Source organism: Botryllus schlosseri, chromosome 5 (genome assembly GCF_051294905.1).
Source record: "Botryllus schlosseri isolate E-star chromosome 5, Bs_hap1, whole genome shotgun sequence".
In the NCBI taxonomy this organism is placed as follows: domain Eukaryota; kingdom Metazoa; phylum Chordata; class Ascidiacea; order Stolidobranchia; family Styelidae; genus Botryllus; species Botryllus schlosseri.
This window is the reverse complement of record NC_137240.1, coordinates 22,307,671-22,335,630: the sequence shown is the minus strand read 5'-3', so window position 1 is coordinate 22,335,630 and position 27,960 is coordinate 22,307,671. Positions and strand designations below refer to the sequence as shown.

Genomic DNA, 27,960 nt, shown 5'->3' with positions numbered 1-27,960 from the left:
ACATTTACGTTCGCCATCAAAAACGTGAAGTCGGCCGTTCAACGCTCGTGCTCAAAGATATAAATTCCGAAGACTTCGGCATGTATGTCTGTAAGGCGACAAACAAAGTCTGTGGCAAGTCAAGAAACATGGAAGGGTATTCCTTCATTGAAGGTAAACATGTATTGCCTATATCTACACAATGTCATACATGTATTTGATCCATATTCATGATCCGAACATATTATGCAAAAGGTTGAAGTAAAAAGAAACGTCGTTTGCGGACAGGTAGCGGTACGTGTTCTTTGTACCGTCAGTCCGCCAAATAGCTTGGCTCTTTTCCGTTTATAACAAAAATGAATTTTCCAACTTTATTGGATTGGGAAATTAAGACCGTGTATTATCTGCATCGTCAAATATTGAGTTCATGCTTTCTTTAGACTTAGCACTCGCCACTACGATGCAAGCGGGGTAAACTAACTGATTAAAAATACCCTTGTCTTTAGACTAGTTATATGTGAAAGCTGAGAAGGCTCATTAAAAAAAAGTCAGCTGTCGACACAACAATTTAGCGATATTTGGCCCTATAATAGAGGCTAGGAAACAGGAAAGTGGCAGTTCTCTCAGATGAAACAGAACGATCAAAATCGAATTAGTGGTTTTCACCAGATCTTCACCTTTATATAGGATCACCATAAATTGGGAATCTGAAAAGACGACACTTTTACAAATGTTTCAGACTTACAATACTGGAGTCAAATTCTGAAGAAATGGTAAATTTTTCCCAGCTTTGTGGTAACCAAAATTCTCAAAAAACAAACAAATTCTCAAAAAGGAGGAGATTTGGGCATTCTCCGTGGACACTTTCAAAAAAGGCAAAAAAGTGGACAAATCCTCCCAAAAGAGGTATGGTAACCCTCCCTATATAAAGGAGCATCGAAATAACCACATATTATTATTATTATTATTACAAACATGAGTGGTGCTTTTCGCCATTTATGGCCTTGTGAGCCACGGTCGTCAGGAAATTCAAATCAAGCAGCAACTAATCGAACTTATTACAACTTATCACGAACTCAGCGACGGTGGTGGACAATTGCGATGACGAGAGTAGGTTGCGTATGGTAAGCGGTATGTGTAATTGATTGCAATAGTTTATTAAAAATGATCGATGAAAGTCGTATTTAATGCATGACATCAAAAAGTGTTCGACTGTTACGATGACAAAATAACCACATATAATTCGTGTGTTATCAGAACGACATCAGCAGATTTCTCATTGAATTTACCGTTCCAATATTTACTCGCAATTAGATTTTGTGTTGATTTTGATATTTGAAAGTTCACCGGCCGGCAAAATTAGTTTTGAAATATTTCCGTTCCTTAAGTTAAAAAAGAAACAAAACTATAGCCCTAGGCACAATGATTCCAATATTCTCGGATTGGAATCGGGTAGTAATTTTAATGATGCTAGTCGAGTAGCGATATTTTTTTTCAAGTACTTAAATTATACGATCCTTGCCACTATGAATTAAATTACCAATGATAATTATAGTTTCGATACTAATATACACCGTGGATGGCTGTGAGCAATACGAAACGAAACATGCACTACGAAGATATGCACGTTAGTGTAAATGACAGATCTGTGAAGTAGTGATCATCCCACAACATTGTCGCAAAGTTTAATGGAATAGGTAGAGTCCATAATGTATCGAATACTCGATAATGCGATATAGAACTGATATTATATTATTTGTTGACGCATATAAGGTAACTATATTACTTATTAGAACTTTCCACAACATTCATACTCCTGTGACGTCTTAAAGCATTACTCAAATACTGGACACGACTCGATGCCTAACACTCGGTTCAAATCGAACCACTCCGATTCTCAAATTTGCCCACCCCAACTGAGAACCACTGTGTTAAAAAGCACACCTGTTTTGCACGTCAACTTGAACAACTACAATATCAAATTATTGAGAAATGATTCGGTATATTTGATAGACGATGTCGCTTCAGAAGTGACACTAACAACTGACGTATTTCATATCGAATCTTATATGTGTCCTTGCAGTACATCGCGATTTTACCACGTAGATAGTTAGCCCATTTATAAGTTTTCTCGGGCTGTCCACGTTTCAAAGTCGGTGAAGTATTTTTTTTAACAAACGAGTCAACGTCACATATTCATCGTGACTTAGTAGGAAACTATATTGATGTATTCACAATAGTCAATTTGAGTAAATTTCAATGAGTACGTGCGTAGATGCGTGTGTCTACGTGCGAATTTCATTTATTCTGTATTGCATTCACGCATTCTACGGTGGTCAAGGTGCTCACTGCTAAGCTACCCCTCGTGAGAGACGCACTGTTGATATACATGAACGAAACCATACCAATCTTCTAACTCCGACCATCCAACATATCGCTGATTTACTTGAATTCCAATCAAGAAGACATAATTTATACTTGCTCGCATTATAATAATGCTCTTTATTTACGTTCCAGGCTCAGAAAATCAGAATTGATGGTGATACGGAAAGTGATATTTCATGACGACTGAATAATTGTTTTTGCTATCGGTGAAGATGCAATTTTAATGATTATATGAGTATTTCTGTATGTCTGTTGTAATAGAGCTAGTATATTAGAAATCAAATGATACAAAAAGTCCTATTCATATACGTCTTTGTTTAGCAAAATAACCGGTAGGTGAAATTGAACAGTTGAGAATCAACAACGGCTGTGTAGCTGTGTGATCATACAATACATTCTATACTCTAAAATGGGGGCGAGACATTCACAGAAAGTTTGTTAATAATAAAGAGACTAAGGCTAGATAAAATAAACGACAGCTCCTTATAAGCTCATCCCTGGAGTATCCCAAACTGTAGCATAAAACATTAGTACATAGTTACCATAGCAAAATGAGTGGAGTGCCCATCAACAGCCGTTTATTCCGATCAATCTATTATGAATACCTCTCGAGGCATTGGTGATTTCAGGCAAGCTGAAACTTGACAGCACTCAGCACTATATTCGCAAACATAATTTATGTTTTTTAATTGCTTCCATCGTGGGAGACACTTCACATTCTCCGCTACCAGCGCTTTGACATATTGATACACTGATATGTGAAGTAGCAGCATTCTCGACTGTTTCATTTGCAAAATAAGTCACTTTGCAAAAAATAATCACTTTGTTCACATATTGGTTTCGCTATATATTTCTTCCGATTAGCACATTATCATGTCGCTGTCACGAATGTGATCCTGTCGCTACCTCTCGAGTACTAACGCCCGCTGTGGGATGTTTTCGAATAAACTAACTTCCATTCCGAAAGTAAAGTGCGATCATGCACCGTTGGCATGGTGCCAACCCGTGAAAGGTTCCGGTTCGTGTAAACGCGAACCTTTTTGAAAGTTTCTGTGTGAACGCGAACGTGAAACTCAGACGTCATATTCCCAAATCCAACTCTACATGTCCGTACAGCAATACATTAATGTACATAACAACTAGCGACGTCTTGGTTCACATTATTCGACAATGCTGAAGTATATGCTGACTTTTTAAATGTAACACTGGAACAATCAAATACTATAATAATTCCACAAAATCAATATCTTCGGTCACTTTGCCAACGCAATTTCAACGATGAATCGGCTCGACTGGACGTGAACTACCGGTTTCAATACTTGCGCCAGATATTATCTCAGAAACAAGTTATACAGTAGCCAACACCCTAATCGAGTATCCAATAAGGATGTCAAATCAAGAATGACCCCGTAAGCTTGATATGCATTTACGTTAGATATCAATGCATTATTTATATCAATTTCGTTGATGTAAATATATTGGATCCATTGACTAAGCTTAATTCGCTGACTTCCTGCATGTATCGTGTTTCGACTTTCGACTTCACGCGCGGACAGCTGGCTATTCCGAGCAAACATTCGAGCAAATGATTTTTGAAATTGGCAAGCTGCATGCTCGTTTTGTGCTGATTGCCTTTTCATGCTGTCAGGGCCCGTGAACACTGGTCCGCAGTTGAAATGCAAAGAATTTCAATGAAAGACACGCTAAAATGAGGTGTAAAAAGGTTCGCAGTGCGGAGCCTACCAAGGTTCGTTTGTAAACGCGAAACTCCAGATTTTTGAAATTCACATGATTCCTAATGCACGGAATGATTATTCAAGATGCCGAGAATCCCTTAATGAATAATACTGAAACGACGCTAGGATTCGTTCAAGACAGACAGGTGCTGCCATGCACCCTATTCATAGTCGCTCAAAGATTCGTAGCATTTTAAATAATTTTGGATTCCTTTGCCAGTTTCGGCGGTCAATACACAGACATGGCTCGTCTTGAAAATCAGTTTTACGCCACTGTAAAAATATGTAACCATTGCTTTAGTTATGGTCAAAACTTCGCATATATTTAGGCTTTGTTTAAAGTGAGTATGAGCATAAAACACATTTTATTATTAAAATGCAAGAATAATAAAAATATATGTTTTGATGGTTATTTGCCGGCAATAAAGAAACAATGGCTTTCGTACTTGAATTCCAAAAAACTGATGTCACGTGACAAAAGCACTATATGAATATTTTTATCGATGTTCAAAATCACGGAATTGACATATTTATTGTTGAATAATGTACCGCCAAAATGACATGAGGAATTCCAAATAAAGAGCTCAGATTCTGTAGTAAAATGGTAATTGATCGCACGGATTCCGAGAATCGACATATTAATAAAGTCAGTGCTCTAGACACCCTGAAAATCGCCAAGAAATGTGAAATTCACATTGTACGTACAATGACAGTGCAGAGAAACGATGACTAGGTGGGGCACAGATAGATATGCCTCGCCCCTTACTTACTAACAATCCGAAAAACGCAGCACGGTGTTACGATGCGCTAGCAACTTTTGCAAACCGATGGTGTAATATGAATCGTGAAGTTGCGACGGCAAACATGTAGCGATCTAACTCTAGTATCTATTTCTATCCATACCTGGATTACCTACCTTCAATTGTGGATATCTATAGTAGCTTCTTGCCTAGCCAGCGTGTGAAGAGTGCCAATGTCATTAACTGAATCAGCTATCGTTTTGGGCTTATATATTTGTAAATATCACTCTAAAGGGGTCAGTTCCTCACCGTCCACGAACCTCACCTCACGTCACTACCATAAATACGGAAACAAGACGAAATGAGGTTCATAATGTAAATTAGAGTTAATTTTGCTTGTATAAAGTGCAGATGGTAAATCACGGGTGCGAAACTGTGAACCGGAGGCAGTCAAAGTAGCCATCACTGAAACAAACAATTCGAAATCTATAAACTATATTGCCGTTATGGCATAATAAGGACAAGTACACATAATTTCGAACGGCAGATAACAACCCTCAGTTACGGTATAACAGAGACGGACCCTCGAACAGGCTTTACCAACCTGCTGAAAAAAGACAAGAAGGTTAACACGAATCTCGTAGCCTACCGAATTATTTTTTCTTCTGCATTACGATGTTCGGCCGGGTTGTACTTGCTGATGGGTTGTCAATATCACCCGTTTTGAACCATGAAACCTATCTGATTGGTATTGTTGCACTGTATAATGAAAATGTCCATTTCCAATTTGAATAAGATTGATTGCAAGGCAGAATTCCTGTTAGTGAGCCTAATGCACCAATAATGATACTTCAATCGACAAATACCGCAACAATGGCGTTCAGGTTTGATGCCGACTGCCGAGTATAGAGCACGTGTTCTCTGGTTTGGAATTCACATAATCGCTAGTTTGCTTTTGATTAAGGTCAAGTATTTACTCGTGTTGTACAAATACATGCGCGCATATTTTTCAGTGATGATAGCTTCTCACATAATGAACCCACGTATAAAGGACTTCTGCGGTTTCAACGGCTCCTTGACTATGAGCAAGTTGAGACTTGCACGTATTCTGAAAATTTGCGACTATTACACTTATTCTGCAGTGTTCCCTATAAAGCGCTTCCACTTTAGCTTATCGTGAAGCTACGTGAGCAAACTACAGTAACCAACAGTAACCAACAGTTCGTAATAAAAAGACATACCGTTTCAGATCTCGATTAACTGCAAGAAATAAACGCTTGAGTCGATGCCGATATCACGTGACATGCACGAAAAACACTGGATGTCATAAAAGATGTCGTTATCTGAAATAGACACCATATTCTGCTAGAATCAGTATGGTCTCTATGTCTGATTATGTACCAAAGGCCGCGGATTGTGAGGTTCAACTACACAATATTTGCAACGTCCAGTTTTTATTGGACTCAATGCGCAGTGAGCTTCCGAAATGTCTTGTCATTGACATTGTATTTAGAAGGTATTGTTAGAGCAATCTTTTCTTAATCCATGGTCATCTAATATATCGGTTAAATCGGAATTAACTTCCCTCGTCATAATTACGCTGAATCGAATGTTTGGTCAATTCTTCTGCGCTAAGAAAGTGTTAAGTCAAGTGTTACGCTTTGACTATCTTTTCCTCAGATCGGCGTTATCGGTACCTTGTTCTCTTTCGGATGCCTTTGTCTTTCAGTTCCTTATTGGTTGTTTGCGATATCTTTTCCTGTATTTTGGTCAACGTCTTCTCCTCAGTATCGTCGAGATTTATTCTGTATCTTCTCTGAATTCTTTGCTGGAACGATGTTAGGATCCATCTGGCATCAATAGGTATTCTTTCGTATTCTTGATATTACGCCCGCGCCATACACCCTGTATATATGTACAGATCAGTGTTAATAATGAGATCTGTTGCTCACGTGGCATTGTTCGTTCGATGTCCATGTTTAGGATCTCCTGGAAGTCCCTTTGTTGCAGTCGTCTTTTCGTCACCTTCAAATTCAGGATAATATTACTTTCGTGCCAATCGTCACGCGTTGACCGATATTTGTTATTCATGTCGAGAGGATGTAAACTATTTTCCATACACTTTGTACATATTCGTCGTATCACTCAAGAGTTGCCTAAGAAAACGTTTTAATTCTTGGCATCGTCGGTAACGACAGCTCTTCGTCCGTACAATTTTGGAAATTTCATCCGCATAATTTTCGAATAAATAATTCATTAATTACATGTTTTCAAACTATATATCGTTCGCGATCTTTGACCCTACCACATTGTAGTTATGGCATAGGTACAGATTTATGAATATGGGTGCGAATAAATCTTCAAATATATATACCATTTGTGCAGATCATCGTAAGATAACGCTGTATACTGTCTCACAATGTTCAGTGCTCTATTATTCTTGTGTGTAGTGACTTCTGCGTTAGCAGGTAAGGTGTTTTTGCAGCTGTGACTGTTCATTACATGGATTGCACTTGTCACAAATTCATTGCAGGGATGAAGAATAGTGCAACGTTTGGCAAGACTGTGCTCAAGTATTATGTCGGCGAACAGGATACAACAATTTTCGCTACTGCTTTAGTGAGTTGCATTCAGAGTGGTGGCGAGCTGGTGATGCCCAAAGACAAAAAGCTAAATGATGCTGTGGCCAGTGTTGCTAAGTATGATATAGCATATCGTTCGAAACACTTATGTGCTGTGTTACAAATGTATCTAATTTGACTCCTCAAGGGGAACCCCTGCTTGGATTGGAGGCGGTGATCTATTTGGCGAGGGTAACTACGAATGGATCGACGGCAAGAGGCATGAATGGACATTGGTGAGTTGTAGTCACAGCGAGAGAGGCATTCGTCTTTGTCAGTCCCATGCAGATCCGATTCATGAAAAATCTCCGTTCTAAGCAAATCATAAGAACTATCAATCATCACAATTCACCACCTCTCCTAGCCGTTCAATATGTATTTCTCATAGGGTTTTTACCAGATGTGGTCGAAGTAGTCAAGAAGGCTACTCAAGTAGAAGTAGAAGTAGCGACGCAAAAATCTACTCAAGCACGAGTAGAAGTACTCTTTTTAAAAGCAACCTAAAACTACCTGAAGTAGAAGTAGAATTTCCTGGCTTAAAATCTACTCATTTAAAACGGTCAGAATAGGTTTGCATTGACTGACAGCAGCTGAAAATCGAGCTATGTGAAAGGTGCAGACAGATTGATTCATATTGATGCATCATAGGAGGTATAAATTTTAGAGAGCATAAGCATTCGTCCGCATCATGGGGTCCAAAAGATATCGCTTTGGACACTAATGTTTGCTTACCAGAACACCCGTTTTGGAAAACGTCATGGTTACCCATATATTATAAGGCCCATTGTTTATTCGAAGAGCAATCAATCAATCAATCAATCAGGTTTATTAATATTTTCATCGTTTCAAAACATCACAAGACTGCGATACAATGAAAAGATAGGAAGGCGTTGAAACAACTTGGAGTAGCCATTAAGATCAGACACTAGGGATGGTGTGAACGTGAGGTTCACGTTCGCGTTCTGTGTGTGAACCCCGGAAATTTAGAGGTTCGCGTTCACAACAGAACCTTGGTAGGTTCTGCACTGTGAACCTTTTGGTAAATTGTAATTTTCACTCCATTATAAGATCTTTGGCTCAAATTTATTGCATTTCAACTGCGGGCCACTCCATGCATGGTGCTGGCAGCATAAAAAATCAACACTAAACAAGCATGCACCATGCACCTCGACAACCTTAAAAGTTTTACTTGCTTTGATGCAAAAAAAAAGCTTCGGCGATGGTAATAGCATTCCATGCTGGAAAAAATGGCTGATGTAAATTGACTTATTGACTTGTCATAAAATGGCCCAGATACTGCCAAGGCCGATACGCTTATAAAACGACTTGGGTCGTCCCCGCAAGGTCAAGCTTTACAATGAGATAGTTTTACAGAAAATACTGTATGTAGCCAACCTCAAAATCGATTCCGTATTGGCTGGAAAGTGTTGTCAGGGAGCGTGCGAAGCTCACAGTTCAAAATAGAATGAAGGTTGCGAGCATGATCGTTTTTTGTATTTGTATTTCTTGAAAAAACAATTATATGTTGGTACTATCCTCGCCGTCCATGTTAAAGAACGTCGCGTTGTACTGACGTAAAGTTTTAAAAACATGGTTGCCTAACTGTGTGGCCTATTTTATCTCGATATCAAATTTATGCGGCCAGTGGTCTCTATAAATTTGAACGGTAACCCGCGACCCGTTTTGGGTTTGCGACCCCTGCTCTAGTTTATGTGGAAATTGCGCAGGGTTAGCCCATTTTGACAAGTTGCAATATTTCAATAACTAGAGCAAATTTCAAGTTGACATGCCTGATCAGCGATCCAAAATTAATCACGCTCGACCTCATTCCTTTCAGCAGCAAATTGGCTGTTGAACAGTGTCCCGCACCCTAAATCGAAATCCTGTTTCTTAGAACTGCGTAGCCTACAATTGGTTTTCTGCACCTTCTCTATTGCATACATGACCATTTAAACCAGCATAACAGCTTCTCGGAGGTACATAACTTCAGTATACAATTGGATAGTATATTCTTATTGAAATGAACCCGAATATTTTCGGCTGACACTCGTCAGGGGTAATCGTCAGCAACTAGTAGAGAATTCAAAAGAACATCGTATATCAACAATCGTAGCACAAAATATGACGTCACCAGCATGAAATGTCGAATACATTGAACGCTCTCGTATTCGACATTTCATGGTGGTGACGTCATATTTTGTGCTACGATTGTTGATATACGCTGTTCTTTTGATTTCTCTACTAGTTGCTGACGATTACCCCTGACGAGTGTAAGCCGAAAATATTCGGGTTCATTTCAATATGAATATACTATTCAAAGCAGCATAGGTAAAATAAAAATGCATTAATTTCGACGTGTTAGGTTGAGTGGGTCGCCAGATGCCAATGAAGCTTAGTTTCTGGTCGCGGTTAAAAAAGAAACACTGTGTGTTCAATAGAAATCGAGATAAGTGCATTACCATTAGGAAGTAATCCACGCTTTTAAAACTGTGTTTTACGAAATATATTAAGAGCCTTTATTCCTAGGAATTGTGATCTCGTAGCACCACTGCTATAAGAAGAGTTGATGCATAAATACAATATACCAGACTGTCATCGGAAATAAAAATGTCTGTTCCAAAATATGTATTACGACGGATGCAAAAGACTAAATTTACTTGCATCTTGTTTCCTAAAGGAATATGGAAAATACGGAAATCTGCTCAATTTATAAATTGTCATTACTAAAAACCTGGCGCAAGAGGGCAAATCTGAGTTCAGGTTTAGATTTAGAGACCCAATTCAGTTGACAAAATCAAAACTGGACACATAATTTTGTAGATCAGTGTTAGTCATAAAGACATCGCGAGTTAGTTTCGCGTGGGGTCATTGTTATTATAATTACTTTTTTATAGCATATATTGTCATTTTGTGAATTCCGGTAAACATTTGGTAAGGTCCACGCGATATTATATCGCATTTTTTCGCAAGATGCAATATATTCCTCTACGGACTCGTTTGTACCACTGGGTCGACATTACAAGGACGTGACTATATTCGTCGGCATCATTTCGGAGACTGGAAATATCAATATCGAAGGTTTCGGCCCACATGCATCGGTCATTATGGGCCAAAGTTTTATCGCCGTCTATTTTGCGGGAAGCCCACTCCGCGGAGTCACGTGCTGGTCAAGAATACATACGTCTTCATGCAGGGTTGTAACCTAGTCATTAGGCTCCGAGTCACAAGTCAATCTCACTTTTATAGTTTTGACTCAAGTCAAGACGAGTCATTTTCAATTCACCACATACTCAAGTCCGAGTCAAAGTCAGCGAGCATAGGCTCAACTCCGAGTCATGATATTATGACTCTAGTCAGAGTCCAAGTCCAGTTCCAGTTGAACTATTGTTAACCCACTCTTTATAACTCTGTTTGGTGATATCGAATGGTACGCATTTATAATATACTAATTTCCCCGACTTTTAGCAGTTTGTGGTCGCATTTTCAAGTACCAGTACCAATAGACGTAATCCGAATAGTCTTGTTCCTTTACTATTACTCGAAATTACCATTAAATGTTGGTCATTGAGTCAGATGCCTCGAGTCGAGTCGAGTCATTTCAGTATTTCGAGACTATGACTCGAGATAAGTCGAGTCAACGGAAAAGCGCGACTCTGTCTTCATATGTCCAGGAGCAAATATGGCTGGTGCCGAAATGCTAATGCCTAATAGACACCCGCGGACTGCTGCTCCCCCTCCCGTTAGACTGAAGCATTCCAATGGCCTCAAGCGATATACCGTGCCCTCACAATTGTGAATACATTCTACAACGTTTACAAATTATGCATATCTTTCATTTATTCTATATTTTATATTTTGAGGGTGTTTCCATTTAAAAAGCAGGAAATCAAGCAATACTGAATATGCCGCAAAGCGCGAAGAAAAATTTGTAGTTGAACATATCTGCTCAGCAAATACTATACTTTATTTTATCTGTCGAAAATCTGCGAAAAATTCCGAAGATTACCGTCGGGCTAATCAGAAAGTGCTCTTGGGCTACGGGTTGAGTAATCCTGATTTTTACCTACTCCCGAGCACACACCGGTCGCCAATTTGTGTTCACGTCACTTTTAAATGCTTAGTATAACATGCAAACGCAACCATCAGACTTGAGATTTTTATCGAGGTTTTCCTACAGAAAAAAAATTACACAAAAAAGACAATGTTGCCCAACATATGCAAGTAAGCAGCGAGCGCATCAATTGACACAACACATCTACAGCGTGGAGTGCCAGTCACCAAAATATGCATATTCAATTGCTATTCAAAGTATTAACAGCCTAAGAAGCTGTCGTGTCGACACATTTCAGCGCCTTTCCATTGCACTGTTAATGTTTCATTCAGGAACAATTGTATGATTGCATCGAAATCACAATTGATTTAACAATCTCATTCGAAAGGCCTTGAGTGGCACCTGAATGAATTTATTAAAATCAACAACAGTATCTCATTGGTCGCTTATGCGTAAGGAATACCCTTATACATAGGTATTTGAGTGCCAATGTCGCAACCCATTTTCGATTTACACTACAACATTTGTCTTGTAAAATCGACTTCTTTTAGGCGCGAAGGGGAACCAAATGATCATGGTAATGGTGAGGACTGCATCCTAATAGGTGGAGGTGGTAGATGGTTTGACCACGGTTGTTGTACTGAATGGGGATACGTTTGCCAAATACGTAAGTTCCCTACCTTGACACTGGTCGAGTGACCAAATGATATGGAAGTGTGTAAATATTTCTGTCCAATTATTTTTGTATCTCTGACAATATTACTTCGTGACTGGAAAGGAACTATGATTCATAGATAGGATCGAATGTCCGGTGGTATATTTTTAAATGACGAGAATTTAAAAAAAAGTTGTGTGGTTACCTGTGAAAACGAAGCATTTATTCTGCTTCTTGTAACTTATCTTTGAAGACATAGTGAGGCACTATAACGATTGCGATAAGAAGTCCTCGCGAGGGAAGAATTTTCTTTTTATTATGTGACGTCATTTTCTGTTACGTCGCAATAATTCCGTAGCCCAACTGACAATTTCTTGCACCGAGCGATTTGCTTTTTCTAATCAATGGCGTAACTCAGGAGCGGGCAACTTCTCCAGTCAGCGGGCCGGATATAGGAAAATTAAGTACTTGGCGGGCCGGATTGCTGGATCGATAAATTATTCGCCCATTTATCCACATCTGCAAGGAATAAATCGTATTTAACGAATGTATTTTAACGACAGCAATGTCGCTTCAAAGCCATTTCTCGTCGATAATGACGAAGACAATTTGGATTTGAGAATAGAATTGTCATACAGGCACCACCATATCTGCTTCTATCTGATCAATCAACACACGGCGCAATTCCTAATTAGGATTTCAAGGCGTTAGATAACCCCGGTACCCCTAATTTACCAAGATATCAATTCATTAGTGTTGACTAGGTGACGAGATAGCGTCGTTGTTCAACAATCTCTATATTGAATTAATGCGATCCGCGTCCTCTACGAAATTTGAAAAGTGGCCCGCGACCCTTTTTGAGTTGGCGACCGCTGGTATAAGCGGTGTCTTACTAGGGTTACCATACGTCCTCTTTTAAGAGGTATTGTCCTCTTTTTTGACTTTTTGGAAGGTGTCCTCGGAGGACGTCCAAACGTCCTCTTTTTGGGATTTTGTCCTCTTTTTTGAGAATTTCAGTTGAATATATGGCAAAATCGACTGAGATACAGTAATTTAGCACCGAAGTAACGCACCAGCGGCTATTTCGGGAGATGAGCCGGACAGTTGACCCTTTTTTAGTCAACCAACTGATATTTTGAAAGGAAAAACTGTATTTTGGGTGCTGAGCGAGAAAGTTGACCTTTCTTTATTTTAGTCAATCGACCACGAAGTGGGAAAATTTTACCATTTTCCGGATTTTCCTCCGGTTTTGCAAGTCTAAAAATTTTGAAAAAGTGTCCTCTTTTCAGATTTCCAAAATAGGATAACCCTACATCTTACAAAAGCCTAGAAGTGGGCCGTGCTACAAGTCGGTGGTTACGGAATGAAAAATAAGACATATGAGCCTGGTGTAAATGACCGTTGTAGTCGACAAACACCATGATTACCACAAACGACATTAGGGCTGACTACATCGTAAATGCCGATAATGCAAGTCTTCTCGCTTCGACGTACTTACGCGTAAGCTCCAGTGCGCATACACGTATATCATAACATATACACTAGGGTTGTTCAAAATTTGGAAAATGTTTGGAATTCTGCGTGTCCATCGCTTATTCTTTAGATTATTGTTAAAAAACAATAATGGGCTTGAAAGAAGCTCCCAGGAAAGCCGCTAACATTTGTCTAAATGCGTTTGAAAGTCGTTGTTGAAGAGTGGGCGTGCAACCGACAGCAGAGGCGGGCTATCACGAAACCACGGTTCTTGATTGGGTAATCGGCTAAGCTTCATTGATTACTGCAACAGCTGACTCGGATTCGGGAGCTTCGCTTTGCTAAATTGAAAGTTTGTTTTGCTGAGGTAGAGTCTGTTAGTAGCGGTTGTGGTTCTGTACAAGCGCGTTGTGTGTTGATGAGTCATTAGTAATACTGTATCACGTGTTCTTTGAATGCTTCACAGTCGATAGCAGTAGTTTATGCTTTGGAGCAACAATAGTGCAGTCATGGCAGAGGCAAAACGGCGAAAGATTGCACACATGCCGCAGCGAAGAACAAGATCCAAATCTGAGCAGTACTTGGTCGGATATACTCGCGATTACATCTTTGGCTCGAGATTACCTACTATACGAGAAGTAATGAGTTACTTGCTGCATCTGAAAGAGCATTGTCCTCAGTCAACCCCTACTCATGAACTATGTACTGTGGTGGTGGATGATGTAATGACAGTGTGGAAAATGGCGAGAATTGCGACAATGCAGAAATCACATGTGGTGCGATCACTTCAAAACCTGCACGAAAGATGGCGTGATCTGAAGAAGAATCCGAAACAGGAAAGTGATCCCAAGGGTAAGAGGAGGAAATTCACTGATGATTTGGACAAGCAGTGGGATATTGGAAGTAGAGATGCCATAACAACAATAAAAAATGACATTTATCTATCACATGAAAGAAAGCTTGAAGACATTGCATTTTATGAAGATCAACGGCAATCTCGCCAGTCAATAATGTTGGGAAGAGACAAAATTCTGGCTAAAGACCTCAAAAAGAAAACAGCAGCCATTGCAGATAAAACTGTTGAAAACGTTTCACACGACTCAAGTTGTGACTATGTTGTTTTAGCATCATCGTCATCTTCAAAAAAGGGTGACAGTTTGAGTTCAAGTTCTGACTATGATGCTGATGTTGGACTTGGCACCTCGACCCAATCCATTAAATTGATGGCACCTAAAAATATTATGAAAAATACGCATGTTTCCCAAGCTCTGGATCGATTGCAAGTAACTGACAACGACGCAAATTGCTGATGGGAGCATTTATTAAGGCTTGTGGAGGAGATATAGCCATGTTCTCCCTGTCAAGATCTTCAACGAAGAGAGCCAGGGAAACAAATCGCCTGGAAATATCTCAGGACATTTTGGAAAAATTTGCCGAAAATAGACCACAGCATGTTGCCATTCATTGGGATGGAAAGCTCACAGAGAATAGATTAGGAAATCGATATGAAGCTTTGTCAATTGTTCTATCTTGTCAACCTCAATACTCGGAAGGAAAACTACTTGGAATTCAGAAGATACAAAATGCGGCAGGTCAGACACAAGCTGAAACTACTTTCGACATAATTAAAAAGTGGGATATACAAGATGCTGTAACAGCTTTGGTTTTTGACACCACAGCAAGCAACAGCGGCTGGAAGAAGGGTGCAGCGAAGATCCTTGAGGACCTTCTAGGAAAGAAGGTTTTTTACCATGCGTGTCGGCACCATGTGTATGAGCTAGAAGTCAAAGACGTCTGGAAATGTTTATTTGGAAAAGCAACAACCTCACCAGAGAACACATGGTTTGCCCACCTTAAGAAGAGCTGGAGCAGTCTTGACAGAAAACAGCAATTCAAGACTCTGACTATTCCTATATGCTTTATAGAACGAGCAGCAATGACAGTTGAGAACTTCAAGCTACTACTCGCCAGAAAAGATTTCTTCACACGGGATGACTACAAACAATGTGTGACTAATGCTCTTGCTCTTCTCGGTGCAGATGGAGATATACATCATCACAAACCTGGTGCAACACACCATGCAAGGTGGATGGGCACAATTCTGTATGCTCAGAAGATGTTCATGTGGGCTGATCAGTTACATTACAAATCTGAAGAAGTGGAACTGCTGCATCGCTTCAATTTATTTTTAGTTCTCTTCTATATCCCTGCCTGGGTTGCTTCCATGCAGCATCGGTCGTGATGCAGCCGGTAATGACTTGAGATTCATCCAGGACATGTTGAGTTACAAGGAACATGATGAACAAGTTTTCAAAGCTGCTTCACAAAAGCTTTTAAAGCATGACTGGTATATCGTGGAGGAAACCGATGTATATGCCGTGTTTTCGCCGAGTGAAAGCAACGAAACCCGAGAAAATATGGCAAAGACGCTCCTACAGGTAGAGCGAACTTCAAGTTTCAGGAGAGGCCCGCCCTCGTTGAATGCAACTGTGCGCATCAACAAGGACACTACTTTGTCTGATTTTATTGGGCCACAGTCGTGGTACATATTTGATGTTTTTGAATGCTCTGGGGCGTAGCTAGCTCAACCGGTTGATGTTTGGCACTTATCAGATTCCTACACCAGAATGAGCTCCTACATCAGTTCTGTCAAAGTCGTTAATGATGCCGCAGAACGAGGTGTAAAGCTAAGCACAGACTATGCTGCAATCTTGACTGACAATGAACAACAAAGAGACAGTCTGCTTCAAGCTGTGGAACAGCATAGGAAGACAGTTGGAGACAGCAGGAAGTCAACTCTAATCAAAAGCCTGTAATCTGCAACTTGTGCCTGACAATGCAACACTGATCTGCAACGTACTTTTTTAATGTCTTTTGTAAATAGTGCTTTTCGCCTTCATTCAATTGTGAATAAAAAGTGTAATATGCGTTTGTTTATGGGTGAGACGTCGACCAGTCATAACAAGTACTACTGAGATGTTGACTCCTGGTGGTAAATTTTTGAGTTTCACTCACTGTCAGTAACTTTTGGAAAGGTAGCAATATGCATGCATCTAGTTTATTCGTATCTCAACTAGCGAGAGCACCTGTGCAATACATAGCACTTTCTGCAGGTAGATATTAACTTAGGCGGTTGCGATGTTGTACTATGGACTCTTGGTGACAACATTAACAAAGGCAATATATCATGTCTGTAATGCCACCAACAGAAACGACTGCACAACAGCACGCAAAAATCGTTACCAGCAGTGTTCACAAAGTCGGTCTTTCAGCCAATCATTAGCTTATTATTACCGGCTTCAATCTATCAGGATTAATGGCTTCTCTTTGCCCGCCCACGTCATCGATTCCCCGCCCACTCGCCGACGGCTACTTTCAAACGCATTTAGACAAATGTTAGCGGCTTTCCTGCGAGCTTCTTTCAAGCCCATTATTGTTTTTTAACAATAATCTACAGAATAAGCGATGGACACGCAGAATTCCAAACATTTTCCAAATTTTGAACAACCCTAATATACACTTATACAGTAGGGCTGTTCAAAAATAACCTTTTTTCCTTAATCTTGCGGGTTACTTGATTAAATCGTTAGGTTGCCTTAAAAAATGACGCACACCAAATTTGAATTAATTCCAACCAATATTCGCGGATTTCGTAGAGTTTGAAAATTTTGAATTTGCCTAAAAATGCAAAAAAAAATTTTTTTCCAATTTTTCTTTCAATCTTATGAAATTGTTGCACTGTCTTCAAAAACGATGCAAAACAAATTTGACTCAATTCCAAGCTGCAGAAGCCGAGTTATTCAAGTTTTTTGATGATAATTCTGGGATGATCCACCAATCAAGGATAATCCCAGAATTATCAAAGAAAAACTGAAATAACTCCACTTCTACCGCTTCGAATTAAGTCAAATTTGTTTTGCATCGTTTTTGAAGACAGCGCAACAATTTCATGGGGTTGGCAGAAAAATTGGAAAATTTTTTTTTTTTGCATTTTTAGGCAAATTCAAAATTTTCCATCTCTACGAAATCCGCGAATATTGGTTGGAATGAATTCAAATTAGGTGTGCGTCATTTTTTAAGGCAACCTAACGATTTAATCAAGTAACCCGCAAGATTCAGGAAAAAGGTTATTTTTGAACAGCCCTATTATACAGTCACTAAAATTGCAAGTAGTAGTAAGCAAGTAGTGAGAAATCTTGGCAGACTGGGGCCACGGGCCACACTATCATGTATAATATGGAAAACTCCCCGCGGGCCGGATCCGGCCCGCGGGCCGTATGTTGCCCGCCCCTGGCGTAACTGCTGCACCCCAAACCCCCCAATTTATTTTGTTTAGTTTAGTCTGGTACGTTTAGGCGACTGCAATATCTTTTGACTATATAGCAGACAGTATGTCACGAATTATCAATTTACAGCGAAGTATTAATAAAACTGGGCGGGCCGCCAGAATATGTTATAATTATTTTGCCCTAAATTTTCGAAGCTCTATAGCGGTAAATCTGACCACGTTGGGAGAGAGAATAAGCAGTGAATAGTAATGTATGCACTTTTCGATATTATTGACGAAATTGAGTCTAGAATTGGAAAATTTGTTCTTGCTTCGTTTTTAATTAATCACTCTATGGAGGACACAAAAACAACGGTTTGTTTGACGAAGTTCTGTTTCCGGTCCTGATTTTAGCTACACCTACAACCGACGTTAACAACGTGTATAAGCCAATGGCTATGGCTGCAGATCCAAATCTCGAGCAAAGAATTACAAAATAACGACTTGTGGTCGTTTCAAGTGAGGCCATAGGTAAATAAAATATAGTGAACATAAAATTCTGCCATAATAAATAATGTTTAGCGAAGTTGAACAATCAACATACGCATGCCTTTAATACTTAATCCACTATCCACTGATTGCCAGCTCCCGTTAATATAGGCAAAACATAGCTCGGTTATTTTTCATTTCAGCAGCCGTTGATTTTAATGTCTCCCTGGTGGGTATCGTAATCCTTCATTTGACGAGTGTAGAATTTCCTATATTTTTTCAGTGAACGTACATAGGCCCACTCCTCGCCAAGAAGCAACGTTCAAACTGCGTTCAACTAAGCATAACCGAACATCAATACATAGGCCTGCGTTACTATTTGAAAATATATGTGGTGATATCTTGCTTGAGGTAGTGGCGTCTGGAGTGTACCGGTATTGATAACCAAATATACTACATCCTTTGGTTGTTATAATCACACTACTACATGTAAATCGCATATATATATATATTTGCTAGTACATTGCGCAATTTTTGTGACATATTTAAAGAGAAGTGGCGTTTAAAATTCCAGCGTTTCTGCTATAGTAGGGAATGGTGTGAACCTCGGAAAGGTTCAGGTTCGTGCGAACTCGAACCTTTTTAAAAGGTTCTGTGTGAACGCGAACGTCAACCTCATGACGTCACGTGACGTCATATTGCTAATTCCAACCCTAAATTTCAGTGAAGTGATAGCCTATATCAATGTACAATGTACAATGTACACGATACCTAGCGACGACCCGGGCCACGTAATGTCACAATGCTGAAGTACATAATAACGTTTTCCAAGTTATACAGCAGCAGCCGACAGCAACACCCCCAATGGCACGGATTTGGTTTTTATGATACAATAAACATATGAAGTCGAGATTGACCCCATACGACTGCTAGATTTTTTACATCAGACAGCGATATCAATTTCATTGATTGATAGAATAATCATCATTCGCTGACTACATGTAGTGGGTTTCGCTATTGATGTTGTGTGATTGCGGGTCCATCTCACAGCAGAGAGTCACTAAATATTAACAAAACGGAAAGCTGGATATTTCGAGCAAACTTTTATAACAAAGCATGTAAAATTTTTGAGATTGTCAAGGTGCATGCTAGTTTTGTGTTAATCTTTTTATGCTGCTAGCGCCATGCATCGAGTGGCCCGCAGTTGAAACGCAATAAATTATGAAAATTGGGGAGGGAAAATTTTAATATATGAGAATGGTTCACAGTGCAGAACCTACCAAGGTTCGTTTGTGAACGTGAACCTCTAAATTTTTGAGGTTCACACACAGAATGCGAACGTGAACTTCACGTTCACACCATCCCTACTAATCACGATTACCCCATTTCTTGTGACAGCTTGGCGCAATCAAACGTGTGTTGTCGCGCACGGATTCTCTGGGACCATAAAACAACTTGTGGTTCTTCACAAATTAACGAAGCTCAGACGATTTAGTTTATTATGAATAATAATCCTCCAGATGAATTTTTACGGCAACCCCGATAGTCCGTACTTAATACAAACCATTGCGTATATTTGAGACATTAGATAGCAAGAAAATAAAATATATAATTTCAGAACCAAATGCTTGGATAGACACAGAGACTATTTCATTTGTTTCAGCTAATACCAAGTCTATGCCATACGAAAACAGTGCATTTACCGTATATGATGGAAACATTGATCAGACGACTTATCTCCAAGCTGAGCAATTCTGCAAAAGGCGTCTATCTAGACTAGCCGTGCTGCATGATCGTGAGCAGTTTCAGACTTTGCTCTCGAAGCTGGAAAAGTAAGTGATAGCTGACATTCAATAAACGGCATAATGTAGGTATAAGTAGCCGATCTCCCGTAGCGCTTTTGTGAAGGCTATTACCTGTCGTGACTACCTGCTCGAAAGGACCGATTTTTTAACGTAGGCTACTTGTATTGCTGTTGATTCCTTATTTGACAGTGTTAAAAAAATAAACAACGCAAATAGTTTTTGTATTTGACACCGCTAAAATCATGGCGTCAGTGATATTTAGATAGTTTGTGAATTTGTTTTGATGACAGCCACAACAAAAAATATAAAATATCAGAGATAGATTGTATGTTGACAGAATGGAAGCCCTTTTGCTAAGTAGAGGATACAGCAATCCGAAGAATTGAGTACTATAGTCGTCTCAGATATTTCGATTTCAACGTTGTAGGCTAGAACTCTCAGAATACATGACGACAACACATGCCAGCAAAGTGGGGATAGCAAACGTATCAGGGCCTGAGAGAAAGGTGGCTATAATGTCTAAACCAATGGTTCTCAACCTTTTTCACCTCGCAGACCGGTAAAGTTTCAAAAAATATTTGGCGGACCGGTGGACTTACAAAAATTGAAATTTACTCAAAATGTAACGTATTCGACCGTTTTTGCAAGCTTGTGGTGCTAGAGAGTGACATTTTGAAGGTTTTGATGGTACCTAATTATATTCGTGATGGTATCCGTATGATTTTACGGTAGTGAATCCGCGGAGTCGATGTAAAATTGCCTAGCCCAGTTAATCGTGCCATCGCCGAGAGTCGCTAACAGTCTTTCGCGCCAGAGGCTGTGTATTTATTAGGAATGGGCACAATGATTCGAGTACTCGAATCTGAATCGAGTATTAATTTTAATGATTCGAGTCGAGTAGTAAAAGATGATTTCTTCGAGTACTGAAATTATACACCTCTCAGCACTGAAAGGTAATTTATCAACGGGAATTATAGTTTCGATACTCTTTTCCACTGTGGAAGCCTTTAAACCTTGGTTAGCCGTCTCGCAGCATACGAAACATAGTACAAAGCTATGAACGTCACTGAAAATAACACATTTCTGAAGTCATGATCATCCCACAACATTGTCACAAAGTACAATGAGATCGGTATGGTCAAAAAAATATTGAAGTATCTTTTATGTGATGGATAAGAGGCATTATATTCTTTGTGATGGCATAAAAGGTACATATTTGAACTTTGACATATCACATGCTGTTGTGACGTCATAATGAGTAATACTCGAATACTCGACTCAACTCGAAGCATAATACATGATTCAGAATCGAATCACTCAGGTACTCGATTTTGCCCAGCCCTAGTATTCATTACACACTAACTCGAATAATAATATTCTCTTCTTCGACAATAGCGAGAGAAGTATAACGGAGTAGAACCAAGCACCTTGTCATGCTACCTTGCTCATTGGCCCCTACCACCCGTCGCATAGGCTAGTATGGCTACTACGAATACTATATGCACGAAAACACCTGACAACAGCAATACCTGGCTATATCCACGAATTCAGGGCCAAAATAATACTTCGTCAGCCCCCCAAAGAAACGTTGGTCGCTGGCCACCCATAGGGTTATAAACTAAATATATGGGGGTCCGCCTCCCAAAACCCCAAAAATAGGATGGATGTTTTCACCAGTAGTTGTGAGCACATTCATTCTACTCAGTGTAGGCAGAGAGTTTGTGTCACCTAATCGCACCAAGCAAGAAGATATTTTGTAATTCGTGACTGAATCGGTCAATAATTTTGGTGATTTTTATTTGCTATAATATTATTTATTCTCTCAGAATTATCAGATGATCCGGTCAACAAAGGACAGTCGTTTTCGGCCTAGGTTTTCTCGCTGCCGAATTTTTGGCACACGTTTCGGAGTCCCATGTTAGCTTAAACTTCATTATGTGTTGGTGCGTCGTGGGGCGGTAATGACTGACGCCGAAATGCCCATTTCTATTTTTCATGTGTATTTCTTGGGGAAGGGCACCCAATAATATAGACATTTTTATACTAAATCGCGTCAAGCGCGAATTTGTTTTTAATGAGCTTTATAACGTTTCAAAAATTACTCTATAATTTATTTTCATTCACGAAATAATTTGGGGGGTTTGGGTTTGCGGCAGTTACGTACTGTCCCGCACAAAATGAATTGTTCCAAAAAGAATGATCGCGCAAACTGCGCGGTTTGGTGGATCAGCTTATACCATTGCCGCTTACATGTCGTCAAATGACACGGCTTGAACTTTAAGTCAAATCGAACATGTTTCCAGACCTTGTGTTACCTCACAAAGTTTTGAATCAGTTCAGAATTTGATGCTTTATTTTATATTTCAATGGACAAGCCTTCAACATATTGGTTCTCAAAATTAAAGTATAAAATTGTAACATACCAAGCGGACCGACAGGAAAGTCATCGCGGACCGGCGGTTGAGAACCACTGATCTAAACAGAACAAAAACGTCACACGTCAGCCAAAATTTTCGTTCTTGATATATCGGGCGAATACTCCTTTCCCCTTATGCAATAAAGATACTTTTACACGCATAAGATTGGCTGTTTTAGAAGGCCTGCTTCACCGCGTTTCAAACCTGCCCGTCTTTTTCTATTTCCACCTGATGTAAATTCGTATGTTTAATGAGAGATGAAAGTTGTTGCAAGGTAACCGCGGGATACAGCCAGTTCGGCACCACTGACCTAATGTATATACCTAAGCGAGGAACACCAACATATCTTACCAATACAATCTCTGTGACTCTCTCGTCCTGCTCGCCAGTAATCTCCAATTAAATATTCTCAGCCCAAGCATGACGTCATTTTGGGTGCACAGCGAGCAAGATGGATATTCCTGCATCAGTGTTTCTGACGATGGATTGTCTGATTCCGATTGCCTTCAGTCGCTGCCATTTATATGCGAGCAGGGTATGACTGACGATTATATGTGCCGTAGTTAGGCCTATATCTAGTTGATACATATGTCTAGAAGCGAATCCACTCTAATCGATTCCATATCGAGTCGCATTCGCTGATCCACTCACCTATTTTAGCGATGTGGGAAAATAGCTCCAAAAGGAGTGAATAGTATCCGTTCCTATTACTCCATGCAATGAGTCGTTAGACAATTATTTATTATTGTCACCTAAAACTACCAAGGTGGCAAATTGTATTGATATTGCGAAATAACTTGGGAATCCGACACTAAAATAATTATTAACTGAGCGACCATATACAACGTAGCAACGACATGCCACAAGCGGCCGTGCAACATGACTGTCATAATGAGTTCGTCAAGCGATCATTCAGGTGGAAATTACCGATTTGCGACTAGCAGTCATTCGACGAATACCTCTCACAACGTTTTTTTTAGTTGCTGTTCACGATGTGTCCGTTTCTGAAGAACGACCGTTCGCGGAGTCGGGCATTAATCTGAATATTAACTGCTCTGCATCGGGGACTCCAATTCCGAAAGTTACCTGGTACAGAGAAGGCAACTACGTGCCACATCAGAAACGTGGACTCGGCAGCTCAACATTAGTCCTCAAGGACCTAGATGTCGATGATTTTGGCATGTATGTGTGTAAAGCTGTGAACGAGGTTGACGGACAACTGAGACGCATGGAAGGATTTTCTTTCGTAGAAAGTAAATATGTTGCATATAGTCTATATCAGTGGTTCTTAACCTTTTTTCCCCATTCCCACTTCTAATTTTTGCCGAGTCTACCTTCCCCATATCCTCAAATCCCTACGTCCCACCCTTTAAAATGCTCCATCCTCATACATTTGGTGAGGCTTATTGTTTGGTAAGGACTCTCTATTGACACAAATTAAGATGCCCATGATTGATAGTGACGATCCGTGTAAAGTAACCAATCAGTAACCAATGACTGTTGCAGTTGCTGAAAACTTTTCTAAACAAACATGGTTCCAAAGTCGCGTTAACTAGTGCCATGTATTCTTTTAACTTAATTCATTATATTTCATCTAATTTTCAGTTCATTAGATTGATATGCCGAATGTCACGGACAAGCTACTTGCTTATTTGAGTGCACCCTACACCTCTGGGACGTCTGTGAGTAGACAAAATATAATTGCCTTTTACGGCAACATAAAACTTCTTGTGTAGCCTACTGGTGAGCCGTAAAATGCCGCGTGCATGTGTTTGAGGCCATAATATTGGTTATCTGGAATTCCAGATCAGTTTTGTCAATAACACGCCATAAAGTTAACTTTACGCCGTTAGTCCAGAGCGGTGACCTGGTCACCCTGATCGTGGTGTTCCGTGATCTCCATCCATAAACTCTATATATCTATTTCGAAAGTGCGCTTATTTTTGGCGAATACGAATTAAAACTTCATTGGGGTGATAATACTTCAAAATTTCCCACGACATGTCCGAAATTTCCCTGTAATAAATTTTCGTCCAACACTTATGCCTAAATATACAGGATCATCGTACTTGCGATTTTTCCATACATGCCTATTTGACTGTTAACATAATATGTCTGTAGTTCACTAATGACGTCAGTCACCTACAGTGTGCCCTGGCAATCAGGACCGAAACTGAGATTCGTCATAGACCCCCCAAACTTGGGGCTTGGGACCCCCAAATAGTGGTTAATCAAATTGCTTGGGGGCTTAGCCCCAAAGCGCCCCTTTTACGAATACTCGGAAACCCGAGTTCAATGTATGTTTCGTCGCCGTTTTTGTGTTGCCTATTCCAGCGAAGAGCGAAGGCGTTTTCAAAGCAAAGACTGAATTTTGTCAATAATCCTATTAATTTCATATATTGTTGATCCTCTAGCAGCCGACATTATGAGATTTACTGAGGGGGGGATTGTCTTTGAAAATTTAGGGCTCATTAATATTAAATAAATGAATCTTGAAATAATTATACGGCTACGGCGGGCTTTTGTATACTGGAATCGCCGAAACGTACCAGAAAAAACGAAAATAATAACCTCTTTCCCGAGATGGACATGATTCCAAATTGATATTTCTTCACTGGATTTATCATCTTCTGCGATAGCAAAGACATAACTATTTTGCCCGAGCCATTTGGGTGGCAATATGAACAATGGGCAATTTGACATTTATATACAAAAATCGAAGGTCTTGGCCAACATGCGGCGATAATTCTCGGTCACGAGGTTTTTGGGATTATTCATCGTGGATTTTCATGCAGTTCGAAACTTATTATGCTCTATGGTGTGCCATGACACGGCAATAGCATTCGCCAAAACGTGTATTTTCATGTAGTGAATTATTTTTTTTTTACTTGATACTCATATTTCCACTATAAAATACGCTATGACTTATGTTGATTTAGGAAATAATTTGGGCCCCTCTCAATGGGGAGGGTTGGGGTATAGGATGTGGCAGGTACTGCCCCACTAGAAGGATGTCTGTAAATCACGTGTGGTGAAATCTAAAATCTCAACTTCGGTTGATATTACCATTGCCGATGTCAGTATTACCATAACCTTTATTTAGATATTCTCATAGAGCACACTGAATTATCTCAAATGACAACAACATAACTAAGCAGCCTTCGATAATGTCTGTTGATATTTCAGGTTCGACGACTATGGAGTGAGGCGGAAACTTGCTTTTCGAAATGCGGGGATATATGACATAGATGTATAATTTTAATAGTATACAATGCCATAATACTATATTATATATGTATTGTGTGCAATGTTCCCTCTAATTTTTCACGAGTCTGCGCAAACACGCCAACTCACTGCGCAGGCCCTTGGATAACTGTGCGCAACCACCCTCCCATAAGGTATTAAAACAAACTTCTGGCGGGCTTCGCCCCCCAGACCCCCCTCGAGCTCCAGGCTTTTCCGATACTTATCTACTACATTGGGTGACCGTCTATTGGTTGTTCTCGCCTAAACTCGCGAAGCGCGAAAAAATTATATAATTCATCATTGCATAGGTCAATATGATCGGGAATTGCATATTTTTATCCTCTCCCTGCTCACATAATTAGACTTGCCGGAAAAGCTGATCGAGTGAGGTCTGTTGGAATAGATATGACCTCTAAATAATAATAAAACATCTTCGAGCGTACCCGTTGGTATGATGACTTCGTTACATGATGCTATTTCGTGACCTCCTATCTGCTATGTCAAAAGATATTGAAATCCCCCAAACGTGGTAAACTAAAAGACGTACACGATTTCAAATTGGTATTTCTTTACTGGAAAATAATGTTCCCTCGATCTGGCATTTGTCCTATTCTAGGACTCGGATCGCCAGGACAGGAACACTCGGCGCCAGCTATTTAGGCGCCTATGGACAATTAAACATGTATGTATTATATCGAAGATTTCGGTCAGGACAAGGGCAGTTTTTTTCCGCCCAAGGTTTTCTCGCTGATGATCGTTCGGGCGCACTTCGCGGAGTCACATGTTACATAGCCTTTTACTTCATATGTCCTGGAGCGTCATTGTGCGGTAATGGCCGACGCCCCAGTGCTCATTCCAAAAAATCATGCATATTTTTTGTTGGGAAAGGGTACCCAATCATCAAGATATGTGACAATATTGAATTGCGCGTAGCGCGAAAAAATTCCAAAAAAATACACCATGATCGATTTATGTTATTTAACGGAATAATTTTGGGGCCCCTTCGAGCTCGGCACCTCCAATTAGCGCGTTTGGGGTGCGCGGCAGTTGCGGTCCTGAGTAAATCTTACGCAATGTTCATGCTACCATGATAAACCATGGTATTTCGCCATTCCCAGAAAATAATGCGCTATTGAAATTATATCATTATCGCTCAAGCGTACGAGACCATACAAAAAAAATATCTTCCGTGAGGTGCATGTGATTGTTAATTCTCATTTCTTAACGGAGCGCAATATTTACCTTGGCGGGCCGCACTTGTACCTCGGTTTCAGACTTCAGTGATGACACTATTTCGCCCTAGCAATGTTCCATCTAATTTTTCACGAGTCTGCGCGCCTGCATGGTCCATTGGACAACATTGCGCAACGACTAAAAAAACATCACTTCGGAATTTTTGTGCGCAGCTTGGATTTTCTGTGCGCAGAGAACGTTTCAGCACTGCGCTTTTGCGCACGTGCGCAGCTTAGAGGGAACATTGATTGTGTGTATTCAAATTCTAATAAATATTGAAAAGAAAGAATAGAATGTACATAAACACCTTTGCATGTTGAATAGTACCTCCTTAGTGGTATTTTCTGAAGATAATATTCTTACCGAACAATCCTTATCCTGATAGTGGCTGCATAGATGACATAGCGAAACTGCTGTCCCTATAGTCACCCTCTGATCACGTAAGCAGCGTATCACACAAGCCATATCTGCTGCCATAACTTGTCAGCTCAAAAATAATAAAAAACATGGACCTAGCGCAAAATAACCATTCATATCAAAACACCATTTACAGCAGTGGGTATCATTCGGCGTGTCGCGACAAGCTACTGTCCCGATTTGACTGCTCAGTGGTGCCGCGAGAAAATGCGGTACAAGGACGACGTATCAATAAAATTTGGTAATCCAAATTATGAGTTGGGTTAATCGGTGATTCTATTACTTTTACTCGCTCAATTGAAACACAATGAATAATGCGATGCAATGAACAAATAGCAGGATGTCAAACAAATCAAATTACGGTTCCTCAATCTGGCACCCCTCACCAAAATGCCAATGTTCTGTCTTCATCTTTCCTTTTTTAGTCATCCTCACTCCTTTCTTCT

At 39.9% G+C, this 27,960-nt stretch overlaps 1 protein-coding gene and 1 long non-coding RNA gene across 2 annotated transcripts; both read left to right on the top strand.

Annotated features, from left to right (window-relative positions):
- Positions 1-17: 17 nt before the first annotated feature.
- LOC145439407 (uncharacterized) lies at positions 18-2,610 on the top strand. The gene is made up of 2 exons (XR_013915194.1): positions 18-153; positions 2,497-2,610. It is a non-coding gene; the product is annotated as an uncharacterized LOC145439407 (long non-coding RNA).
- Positions 2,611-7,180: 4,570 nt separating this feature from the next.
- On the top strand, positions 7,181-27,403 carry LOC145439414 (macrophage mannose receptor 1-like). The gene is made up of 8 exons (XM_080316893.1): positions 7,181-7,308; positions 7,374-7,539; positions 7,610-7,707; positions 12,072-12,179; positions 20,060-20,228; positions 23,032-23,153; positions 23,599-23,871; positions 25,805-27,403. The coding sequence occupies exons 1-8, from the start codon at positions 7,260-7,262 to the stop codon at positions 25,822-25,824; spliced, it is 1,005 nt and encodes a 334-aa protein (XP_080173019.1). The 5' UTR covers positions 7,181-7,259; the 3' UTR covers positions 25,825-27,403.
- The last annotated feature ends 557 nt before the right edge of the window (positions 27,404-27,960 follow it).

Bases quoted from the DNA above. Each gene is read 5' to 3' on its own strand.
- LOC145439414 (XM_080316893.1), top strand. From the start codon at position 7,260: ATGTTCAGTGCTCTATTATTCTTGTGTGTAGTGACTTCTGCGTTAGCA. The intron at 7,309-7,373 runs GTAAGGTGTTTT...AATTCATTGCAG, and splicing joins AGTGACTTCTGCGTTAGCAG to GGATGAAGAATAGTGCAACG. The intron at 12,180-20,059 runs GTAAGTTCCCTA...CATTTGTTTCAG, and splicing joins GGGATACGTTTGCCAAATAC to CTAATACCAAGTCTATGCCA.